The sequence below is a fragment of the Gymnoscopelus braueri genome (assembly GCF_963280865.1).
Source record: "Gymnoscopelus braueri genome assembly, chromosome: 15".
Lineage (NCBI taxonomy): Eukaryota > Metazoa > Chordata > Actinopteri > Myctophiformes > Myctophidae > Gymnoscopelus > Gymnoscopelus braueri.
The window spans coordinates 46,745,684-46,758,191 of NC_137620.1; the positions used below are offsets into that span (position 1 = coordinate 46,745,684).

At 40.9% G+C, this 12,508-nt stretch overlaps 1 protein-coding gene across 1 annotated transcript; it reads right to left on the reverse strand.

Annotated features, from left to right (window-relative positions):
- Window positions 1-762: 762 nt before the first annotated feature.
- LOC308101243 (uncharacterized protein) lies at window positions 763-10,196 on the reverse strand. The gene is made up of 4 exons (XM_080450641.1): window positions 9,937-10,196; window positions 6,817-6,888; window positions 3,239-3,724; window positions 763-2,603 (listed from the first exon to the last, which is right to left on the reverse strand). Exons 1-4 carry the CDS (start codon window positions 10,175-10,177, stop codon window positions 1,039-1,041), a joined length of 2,364 nt encoding a protein of 787 aa, XP_080306767.1. The 5' UTR covers window positions 10,178-10,196; the 3' UTR covers window positions 763-1,038.
- Window positions 10,197-12,508: the final 2,312 nt, after the last annotated feature.

The following is a 12,508-nucleotide window of genomic DNA, read 5'->3' on the forward strand; positions in this document are numbered from 1 at the left end:
AATACCAGGCTTTCCTCCGCGGTGGGAAGCCTGGTGACGCGAGGTTAGTGAGGAGGCAGAGTTCTACACAACCTCCCAAACAATAAAGCCAGTGGCATGGATGGGGTGACTTATGACACTCTGAAAACCACAGTCATGTCAGGCTCTATAACAACTATTTTTAATAGTTAGCGACTTAGCGTAGCGTTGTGAGCTTGTACACATAAAAAAGTATTATATATAATACATCTATTAGATTTTATTTGAAGTACTTTGAATTGTTTTAAATTGATGAAAATGTTTTAATCTTTTGAAATAATATTATGTTTTTAAATAAACAAAAAAAGGGGATATTGACTCATGACCCAAACAAACTTGGTCCGCGTCCCAAACACGGGTCCCGACACAGTGTTTGGGAAACAGTGGTCCAAACACTACTCAGCTGCAAAGAAAACGCAGTTGGTCAGCACTCTATTACAGCATTATTGCAGGCATTGATGAATTAATGAATTTAATTAACGCATAATAAAACGGTATATGTTTTTAATCTTGACAAATATGGCCATGCTCATATTGTTCTACCAAAACCTATGAGTTGCTTTAGAAATAAAGGATTAAAAAAAACACAAGCATTTGATATTCCATCATCAGATTGAGATTAAACTTTATTGTCAAAGCGGGTGCAATTCGTGCCAGCTCCTATCACTTGCAGTTTCAAGAAAGGGTTAAAGAATAAAGAAAGAAAGAAAGAAAGAAAGAAACAAGTGAAACAAGTCAGAGTCAAAACATCACGTTGAATATATATGAATTCAAATCCACTGACTTGAAGAAAAAAAAAACTTTCCCCGAGTGATTCTTCTGCTTTAGTATCTATGATTTGTCATTGTCATCCTGGATTAGAATGAATGGTGATCATACATTTGTCATGTCTCAACTCTGATGGCTTCTTCGAAAATAAAATAATTTATTCCTGTCCTAATAACAACTTCTTCCCTATATGAATCCTTGCAGTATATCTTCAGATATGCATCAAGACCAACATTTTACCACAAACTGAAACTAAGTGTTTTCTCCCCCTGTATGAATTCTCATGTGTCTTTTTAAATGAACATTTTGACTATAGCCTTTGCCACAAACTGTGCAACTAAAGGGCTTTTCCCCTGTATGAGTCCTCATGTGTGTTTTTAGAGAACACTTTCGGCTACAGCATTTCCCACAAACTCTACAAGTAAAGGGCTTTTCCCCTGTATGAGTCCTCATGTGTGTTTTTAGAGAATTCTTTTGACTACAGCATTTCCCACAAACTATACAAGTAAAGGGCTTTTCCCCTGTATGAGTCCTCATGTGTGTTTTTAGAGAATTCTTTTGACTACAGCATTTCCCACAAACTATACAAGTAAAGGTCATTATACCTGTATGAGTCCTCATGTGTGTGTTTATAGAACTAATCCGACTAAAGCCTTTCCCACAAATTGTACAAATAAAGGGTTTTTCCCCTGTATGAATCATCATATGTCTGTTTAGATCACTCTTTCGACTACAGCCTTTGCCACACACTGTGCAAGTAAAGGGCCTTTCCCCTGTATGGGTCCTCATGTGTGTGTTTATGGAACCAATATCACAAAAGCCTTTGGCACACACCGTACAAGTAAAGGGCCTTTCCCCTGAATGGGTCCTCATGTGTTTTTTTAGATCACCCTTTCGACTGAAATATTCACCACACACTGTACAAGGAAAGGGCCTTTCCCCTGTGTGAGTCCTCATGTGTATGTTTAACAAACTAATATAACGAAAGCCTTTGCCACACACTGTACAAATTAAGGGGTTTTCCCCTGTGTGAATCATCATGTGTTTTTTTAAAAGACCCTCTAGACTGCAGCCTTTGCCACACACTGTACAAGTAAAGGGTTTTCCCCCTTTATGGTTCCTCATGTGTGTTTTTATAGTACCCATTTGACTACAGCTTTTGCCAAACATTTTACAACTAAAGGGCTTTTCCCCTGTATGAATCATTGCGTGTCTCTTCAGACTTATCTTATTCAATATTTTGCCACAATCTGTACAACTTAAGCTTTTCTTCCCTGTGTGACTCCTCATGGGGGAGGTTTTCAGGTCTTGAGACATCTTGTTGCTGTCTCCTTCCACATTTTGTGTCTTCTGTGATTTCAGTGAGTTTAAAGCTGACTGACCTTCCTTGGTCTCCTCCCAGTCATCACTGTCTTCAGCGTCAGATTCAGAAGAGTCTGAAGAGAGGAGTTGGTCATCACTAGTTGGCTGTGATGTTCCACAGTCCTCTACATCAGCTTGTGTTTTCATGTATCCGGTTGAGGTGCTGGCTAGAGGCTCTGTCCTTCTGTTTTCATCATCATGTATATTCTTTACTGCTACTAATGTCAATGTTGAACCATCAGCCTCCTTTGCTCTCTTTTTAATCTGTGGTGGTACTGGTTCCTCCTGGACCAGACTGGGGCTCCTCTCGTCGTGTTGTGGAGGTTGTGGTTCCTCCTGGACCAGACAGGGGCTCCTCTCCTCCTGTTGTGGAGGTTGTGGTTCCTCCTGGACCAGATGTGGGCTCCTCTCCTGCTGTTCAGAACGAACCTCCTCTGTACACACAGCTACGAAGTCTAGCAAAAAAAAAGATGAAATGAGAGAAAAGCACTGAATGTTTGAAATGTACATTTTCCGTTTCTCTTTCCAAGTTGTTTGTGTTCCCTCGGTTGCCATAGTACTTTTTTTTTTCAATGAAAAATCTCTGGCATAAAACTGCAAAAAAATCGGAAATAATTCAGGCAGTGAATGTGTTAAATGTGCGTTAAATTGTCACTTCACTGTCATCTAGGGACCAAAAAGAAATCCATGTGGGGACCTACTGGGGGTCCCGACCCACAGGCTGAGGACCACTGTCATAGAGAATGGCACAGGAGTTGACATTAACAAATACCATTACTGAGGTTGGTTCATCAAACACTGCTACATGACACTTTACCAATCCTAAAGTGCATCAATATAATAGGAACAAAAAGGAACTGTAGGATATATTTATACTTCAGTCAGATAACCAATATTTTATTATAGAAACAGAACTAGTAGCAGAGCCCACTGGTGGTGCTGGGGTGGCGGTGGGAGCAAAAAGGCGCATACCAACAGTCCAGGGACAAATGACAGCAGGAGGAAGAACAGAGACTGAGGTGAGCGTAAATAACCCGCCAATTGGTCGGCTGATTGCCGCGTCAGTGTATGACGTTTAAAGCTGACTGACCTTCCTTGGTCTCCTCCCAGTCATCACCGTCTTCAGCGTCAGATTCTGAAGAGTCTGAAGAGAGGAGTTGGTCATCACTAGTTGGCTGTGATGTTCCACAGTCCTCTACATCAGCTTGTGTTTTCATGTATCCGGTTGAGGTGCTGGCTAGAGGCTCTGTCCTTCTGTTTTCATCATCATGTATATTCTTTACTGCTACTAATGTCAATGTTGAACCATCAGCCTCCTTTGCTCTCTTTTTAATCTGTGGTGGTTCTGGTTCCTCCTGGACCAGACTGGGGCTCCTCTCGTCGTGTTGTGGAGGCTCTGGTTCCTCCTGGATCAGACTGGGGCTCATTTCGTCGTGTTGTGGAGGCTCTGGTTCCTCCTGGACCAGACAGGGGCTCCTCTCCTCGTGTTGTGGAGGTTGTGGTTCCTCCTGGACCAGATGTGGGCTCCTCTCCTGCTGTTCAGTAGGAACCTCCTCTGTACACACAGCTACGAAGTCTAGGTGGAAAAAGATGAAATGAGAGAAAAGCACTGAATGTTTGAAATTTATATTTTCCGTTTCTCTTTCCAAGTTGTTTGTGTTCCCTCGGTTGCCATAGACTTTACCAGCGATTTAGTTATTTCGAACACAGCAGCACGAACAAAGTGGTCCATAGAGCAGTAGTTATCAACCTTTTTAGTCCGGGACCCGCCAAAATAATCATATTTGAACTGTAGGATTTGATACATTACATTTTGTTTATTTTTTTGCCTCTTCTTAATTTTTTTTGCCTCTTCTTTCGTGTATCATTTGACAATTTGGTGAATGTTTAACCAGTTTATATGGTACAGTTTGTTGATTACTGTTTTTTACTGAGTATTAAAAAGGTCTTAAATGTGTGTTAAATTGTCACTTCACTGTCATCTAGGGACCCAAAAGAAATCCATGTGGGGACCTCCTGGGGGTCCTGACCCACAGGTTGAGGACCAATGCCATAGAGAATAGCACAGGAGTGGATTTTCACATCCGTCGCAACCCCCATACAATACGAATATAATATTTATCTTGGCGTTCAGGCTCTATTTTCTTTTTAGATATATAGATATACGATAACAACCCCCCATTGGAAACAGAACTAATAGCAGAGTCCACTGGTGGTGCTGGGGTGGCGGTGGGAGCAAAAAGGCGCATACCAACAGTCCAGGGACAAATGACAGCAGGAGGAAGAACAGAGACTGAGGTGAGCGTAAATAACCCGCCAATTGGTCGGCTGATTGCCACGTCAGTTTATGACGTTTGGGTCTTGCGTAATACCGTTGTAATAAGCATCCGTATGCACCCGCATAAGCGCAGTGTGTAACCTCTCGAGTATGTTCTGCATGAACTAAGCTCGCGTGATACGTAACATTTTAGTCACATACCTGATGTTTGCCTCAGTAACTCTTTGTTGGTACATTCAACTGGTGCTAGTGCCCGTTTGGACATATGCCAGTTATGAACTTAATTTCAGCCTTAAGAACCGCTCATCGAAACAAGTTAAATATTTTCCCATTTCCCAACCATTTCCCTGGGTCCTAAGCAACTCACCTGCCAAATGTCAACTTCATACCACTGTATGAAGGTTTTCGCACTTTTTGGTTTTCAATATATATGAGTGTATTATGTACTAACAGTGTGGATGGCAGAAATATTAAATTACAGGATTTCCCATTCATGCAATTCCTTGAAACTCTACAATACAATATAACTAGTACATCTGTATGGTATACTATGTTGATACAATGGCTATTGCCTTTTTCTTCTTTGGTGATATTCACACATTATACATCTATATCACTAGATCATGAATTATTAATAACTAGACCATACCCGTGGGGGGATATGAGCACCCACGCTTGTTTCACGCACATGATTTGGCAACCCGGGAGCCAGCGAACACAAAAACGCTAATAAACAGCTGACATTTGGGGAAAGCGAAAAACGGGCTTCTGTGTTCCGTGCACATGGTAATGGTCAATGGCTGTGTGCAAATGCAGAGCAATTGCTCCAGCCACTGAGGAGAACCGGGCAGAAGAGATTTTGGGCTCACACAGACAGAGATTTGTAGAATTATAGGAGAATGAATCAACACATTATTGATTTCAGAAATTGCACACTTATTCAATCATGGCAGAGAGCGGACAATCGTGCTTCTAGTCGCCGTTATGTTGAAACCTGTGCATCCGCCGTCAACCGAACCGGGTGTTATGTCAAAGTGTGTTTCTCGTTTAGGTGCAATGTCAGCAACAATGATTCCGGCACAGATTTGTTCATACTAGAGCAGGATAAAGCAGCATGCATCCTATGGACACATCGATGGTTGGTTTAATGCACCCTTTATTGTGGGCTCGCTTCAGCAAGCACGCTCATGACCTCCTCACTATTTATTATCCTATACCAGGGGTCTTCAACAGGGGGTCCGGGACCCCTAGGGGGTCCTCAGAGTTACTACAGGGGGTCCGCCAAATCTTTGTGTGACGTAATTTTTTTTTTTACATTAACCACTTGAACCATAGCATCCCTTTTCTGAGGAAAACTTAAGCCAAAAATAGCCGATCTACAAGCTCACAACGCCTCGCAGCGCGAGGCGTTGTGAGCTTGTAGATCGGCTATTTTTGAGTTATAGGTGTAGAGGGAAAAAAGAGCAGCAAACGTTTATCTGAAATATTTTTTTTACAATATAGAGGGGGTCCCTGCTTCATCTCTCTCTCAGCTAGGGGGTCCTTGGCCTGAAAACGTTGAAGACCCCTGTCCTATACTATATTTATATCTTCCCAAAACTTTGGCACACTACTAGTCCTACATACTTTCACCTAGAAACTCCATTCATACTTCAAAATATTCAGCTTACTGTGTGTGGACACATGTACTTTTAACTTTGAAATGGTTTATAGTCGTTTTTCTTTAATTATGTTTAACTTTAAACACCCAATAAAGTCTATGGGAAAGTCAATGTCATTTCAACTGAAACCCCCTTTTTCTTTCACTTGTTTGCAATCATGTTACTTCAGCATGCTTTAACTTACAGACTCCATTTCAACTTTAAAAGGTTGAGGCATATTTCCATTGCTGTGTTTAACTTTTTGATCACTTTTATACTTTTGAGGCTATGCCACTTCAAAGCACATGTGGATCTAACAGACTTTTCAATACACACTAATGGTGTTAAGAAGGGAGAGAGAAGGATACAGGAGGAATGACCCTTGTGTTTGTAAAGTCACTGCAGCCACAATTCTTACACTACAGATACGGTTCTTTTTACATCACCACGTTCGCACAGGCCTGCTCTCCCATTTAATCCAAAGATCTAAGCTGTGTGATGTATATATTTTGAGTTAAGACCATTAATATCAACACATGTCCCTCTGCACTGTACAAATTAGTGCACCTGGGGCTGTTTCATGCTTAGCCTGTCAAAGTCGGGCCAGGTTTTTAAGTAATACACAATAATGTACAGTGCTTACACTGCACAGTACAATTTCTCAAGCTCCAATTTTCCAAAACGCACTTACAAAATCACATTCATAATCACATGCATGCACAATGTAGATACTAATGTTTTCTTTCTCACCCGTCTTCTTCTTTCCTTTGGACTTTTTCTTTCCATCCTTTTCTTTCTTCTTGTTTTCGCCAATTCCTCCACCTACGTTCACCAAAACAAAAACAAGACAAAAACCTTGATGCGATGTCAAGTTAAACTTGAGCCTGTGTGAGCCAATCAGATCTCAGCAAAAATATTGGTATTCCCCCTGAAATTGTCCTCGTTAGACCCATTCGATCCTCTAGAGATGTACCGATACCATTCTATCTTTCCAGATACCGATTCCGATACATATAATCTCCGTATCGGTCGATACTGAGTACCGAACCAATAGCAGTGTGTAATTTAAACAAATCTAGGACAGTGGTTCTCAAAGTGGGGTCCGAGGACCATCTGGGTTCCTTGAATGGGTTCCGAATGGACCCTTACAGGGTCTGTAACTCTGAGAGTTATGGGGGTCCGTTTGTGACTGTAAATTAAATATCATCATGTGATCCATTGGTTTCGTGGTTTCGGATCGGCATAGACTGACATACTCACCGATACCAATACTGGTATCGTTAGCGGAACGACTCTAGTGTGTGCTGCCTGGTTTTTATGCTTCGTCATACGACGGCGTCACGCTGTGAACTTAGCAGACGTACAAAACCACAACGCGTCGCAGATGTGATGCATTGTGCAGGCTTGTAGATCTGCCACTTTTTGAATAGACAATGTATGTGATTATCTATCTTTACAATTGGCAAAATTCAGTGCTTCCTTTCGTGTCCTGTTATCACTGTCCCTTTTCATTATGTCATACAACAACAACATGTACAATTTCAGTAAAAGGTTTGCCACAACGTCTTGTGTTTGTTTAGGCATTGTTTCGTCTACTTTTCAATGTTCACTATACATTTGCCTCTTTGGAGCATATTTATTTTCTTTCAGCAATATTTCGTCTCAGTACGAACCACACCGGAAGGGAACACCGTTAGCAAGAGTTAGCCAAAATGGCTAAACATTTGCCACTTACTCAATGTCCCTATTTCCACCCCAGTTGGCGGTAATGTCCCTATTTCCACCCCAGTAACATTAATATGTCCGTCATTTTCGTGTCATGTATATCCCAAAGAAAACATTATTAATCACATTATCGTCTTTATAAACAACAGTTCTGCGTGACCAAAAGAAAAATGCTGAAATATGTGTGAGTGAAACAAGCGCCTAGACCAGTAATTATATGGAGAGCTAATGTGACACCAACTCTAACCCCTGCAGAGCGTCGGGTCCGGGGACCATATCTCTACACCATGCTGTACCATACTGTACCACACCATATTATGACGTATGAAGAATAATGTGGAGGTCTGAGAAGAAGTCAGCAGTGTTGCCATGTCTGCTTATTATAAGTGACTTTGGACTTGTTTTTCTGTAAAGTCGCTTGTAAATATTTTTATGTTGCGGGTTGTGTTTTTTTGGGCTTGTTTCCTAATGTTGTTTAAACCAGTGGTTCTTAAACATTTTCGTGGCAAGGACCCCCCAGATTAATATGTATTTGTCCAAAATGTTAAATATTTCACCGTAAATAAAAGATTATTTAGTTACTCCGCTGCGCCCTCTACAGATCCGGTCGATGGAATTTTTCTATTGACAAGAACTGTAGAGGGCGCAGCAGAGTAACTGAAAAATGTTTATCTTCCAGTGAAATATTTAACATTTTGGCCAAAAAGTGTGTTTTAGACGTGAGGTGGGGGGCTTAGAGTGTTCCCACTTAGTAACTGCAGTTGGCTTTCATCTCCATAAAATCGTCTTTGTTTTGGTGAGCAGCGAAAGTGTATTTTTTATTTTTACTGCACACGAGAGGTTGTGCAGCCTGTGGTGCGAGCGCAAAGGCTCGAAAGTCCCATAGCCTTAAAGGTAGGGTAAGTGATATTTTTTGGTTAAAACAAAAAGTATTTTGTTAAAAGGTTAAAATACTATATTCTGATAGTAATCATTGCTATAGAGTGTTTGTTCAGTAACAGATGACTCCCTGTCTCTCCAGCTCTTTAATAAACAGAAAATACATTTTTCGGTAGGTGTCAAAATCTCAGCCAATCAGGAGAAAGTACCAATTTTTAAGCTTAATTTGTATAGTGTTCCAGTTCCAATTTTGTCTGCTCATTTCTTAGTGTCATCACTTCCAATTTCACTTGTTTAATCTGTATCCTGATTGAGTTCTCTGTCCTGGTTGGATAAAATTGGAAATGAAACTGAAACTGAAACGAAAATGCATTTTCTGTTTAATAAAGAGGTGGAGAGACAAGGAGACTCCTAATACTGAACAAACACTCTATAGCAATGAGTACTATCAGAATATAGAGCTATTTAACACTTATTTTAACCAAAGCAAATCACTTACCCTACCTTTAAGGAGAACTCCTTCTAGGCTAGCTCTGGTCCATAGCGTTAGAAGGAGTTCTCCTTAACGCTATAATATTTCACCGGAAGGAAGAATCTGGTCAATAGGAAAATTTCATTGACCAGATCTGTAGAGGACACTGTGGAGTAACCACAAACATGTTTTAATTCCAGTGAAATATTTTCTTTTCTGGCCAAAAACTGTATTTTAGACGTGAGGTGGGGGGCTCAGAGTGTTCCCACTTAGTAGAGTAGGCTTTCAACTCCATAACACCGCCTTTGTTTTGGTGAGTAGCAAAAGCGTATTTTTTTTTTTCACTACAGACGAGAGGCTGCGCTACCGCGGTGCGAGGGGAAAGAATCGAAAGTACCATAGCGTTAAGGAGAACTCCTTCTAACGCTATGAACCAGAGCTACTTCTAGGCTATGGACCAGAGGTAATGGACCCCCCCCCCCCCATCAAAAAAATTTAGTGCCAAGATTTTTGTGTTGTTAAAAATGTTTAAAAAACACACTTTTTTGAAAAAAGCAGATCTACAAGCTCACAATGCACTGCATCGCAATGAGCTGTGAGCTTGTAGATCGGCTATTTTCTAATGAATAGCCTAAGAAGCCTTGTCGCTTCTTTTGGGCTTGTTTTCATGGACCTGGTTGCTTGTTTCTCTCGCAAAATCGAGGCGACTATCCCGCGTCGGGGCCCACTGTAGGCTTTGTTACGCCGCTCTGCCCGCAGTGTGTAGTTTGATGGTGTGCATGTAACAGACATACCTGCAGCAGTGTGTAGTAGTTGTGTGTTGTGTAGTGTCTCCATCTCTCTCTGGAAGAGGCTGCACATGAACTCTGCAGCCGCACTGAGGCGCTCCAACACAAACACTCTGACCCAACAAACATCACCGCTTGTGTGTTTCTCCAAAACACACAACATCTCCTCTCCCACCGACGTCAGGTGTCCATTTATCTTCAGCCGTACAGACTCCATTTGACGCGTTTCACCTCCTTTAAAAGACATTTCACCTCCTTTTAGAGCCATTTTACCTCCTTTATGACTACGATACGTTATTCACCGAGACAAAAGACACCATAGGATGAGCTACACGACCTTACTTCCTGGTCAACGTGTTTCAAACATGCGCAATGAAGGATCCAGGGCACTGTTGCCTTAATGCCTTTCGCCCCCTGGTGGAGGAGGTGTGTAACTGTCACTGAATGAACGGACGGACGGACGGACAGACAGACTCTGTAAGAAAAAAAATCATATTATTTGAAATGGGCATAGGGCTGTCACAATTACAAATTTAAGTTGACAATTGATTGTCACTCAAATATTTGCGATTAACGATTTAATTGTGTGTTTGGCCATTGAACATTACAAACATATCCTTTTACGCTTTGTAATCAAAAATTACACGGGGCAAATAACTTAAATAATACTGGAGCTTAGGAGCTGCACTGTTATTAGTTCTATGTCCCTTTAAGAGTTACCCGGCATGCCTTTCGGCCGTGTTGTTAAACAGGAAGTCTACCGGAAGTGAAGTCAGAAAAAGTGTGTGTGTTCGTTGCAGGTTTTAAGAAAGTAAAAGCATCCATTGTATATGCTGTTTCAGTTAATAAAGTTAACATACAGTATAACTAAATGCATTTGAAATTAAATAAAAATGTTACATTTCAGAATTCCAATAGAAAAATAGCAACAAAAAAAAAAATCTGTATTACAATTCAAAAATAGCAGATCTACAAGCTCAAAACGCGTCGCACTGCGACGCGTTTTGAGCTTGTAGATCGGCTATTTTTGCTACTTTTGTGTGACATAGAATGGTGAAGTACGGCATTAATTTACGGAGAAAAAGTTAGAATACGGAGATAAGAGGTTTCTACCCGACCGTATATGCAACGTGTCCCTCTGGAGTGAGTGTGTAAATATAGTGGCCCTCTGCGTCATCAAAGTTGCATCACCTCTGACCTAGCTGTATTCCTAGTCTCCTCGTGTTCCTTTGTTTGTTCCTGGTTCCTTTAGTTAATAAAGCTCTTTGTATTTGATCTGCTCTGCCTCATCCATCCTCTGTTCTGTGATTGGGTCCTACACCTCCCTGTCTCCAACCGTGACACATACAGTGTAAGTGTATTAAAGGCTATCTGCACATTTATAAAGTGACAATTTAAGGACCTTTAAGACCTTTTTAATTCCAAATTGGACAAATAGTCAAATATTACGCAAGAAAGGGACAAACATTGTGAAAAAAAAATATATAACGCCTCGCAAACTAAATGTAATGCCTACAATTACAAGTGCTTGTCAGGGTGGGGGGGGTCCCCAGTTCAAATATGATTATTTTGGGGGGTCCCCAGTGCAAATATTATTATTTTGGGAGGTCTCCAGTTCAAATATGATTATTTTGGGGGGTCCCGAGTTAAAATATGATTGTTTTGGGGGTCTCCATTTCAAATATATATGATTATTTTGGGGGGTTCGCAGCCTCTAAAGTGCGTGAACCCTTGCAGTAGTCCATTTAGTCAGTGGTTCTCAAACCTTTTCATGTCAAGGACCCCCAGATGAATGAAGTATTAGGGTAATTACCATGTAACAGAGAGCCAACTACCATTGGCCCATTGAGAGCACAGCCCTCGCCTACCTCTGTATTTAAATGCCTCCCTAGACGCTGCCGTGTGTATGACTCTGAGGAAGATGGCAAGATTCAAACGTCAGTCATTTCTCTTTGTACCTGCACCTAAATAAAAGGCTTAAACTGTCCGAGTTGCTCCAGTGATGATCTCTGTTTTCCTGCTCCTGTGACGCACCGGATTAGACTCCCATTGTTCTCAAGTTCCTGTGTTCTTCAGTCAGAACTGAAGCAGCAGAAATCATACGTCTCACTCGCTCTCTTGTTTTTCCTTCTAAGTCACAGTTTGTGTAAAATCAACCATGAGGATTTATTTACTCATTTACCTGGTAACTTGGAGCAGCTTGTACACCACATCTGTAACATCTGTAACAGGTAAGACGTTAAAGTTAAACAAGACAGATTTAAAACTTATAAAAGTTATTTACACTGTTAGGCAGTGGTGGAAAAAGTACTCAGATATTTTACTTAAGTAAAAGTAACAATACCACAATATAAAACTACTCTGTTACAAGTAAAAGGCCTGTGTTCAAAATGTTACTTGAGTAAAAGTACAAAAGTATTGGCATCAAAATGTACTTAAAGTACCAAAAGTAAAAGTACAAAATATTTGAAAATAGCCGATCTACAAGCTCACAACGCGTCGCGGTGCGACGCGTTGTGAGCTATTTTCAAATAGCCTAGGTATAAAATAGGGCTAAAGTGGTTAATGTATGTTTTGT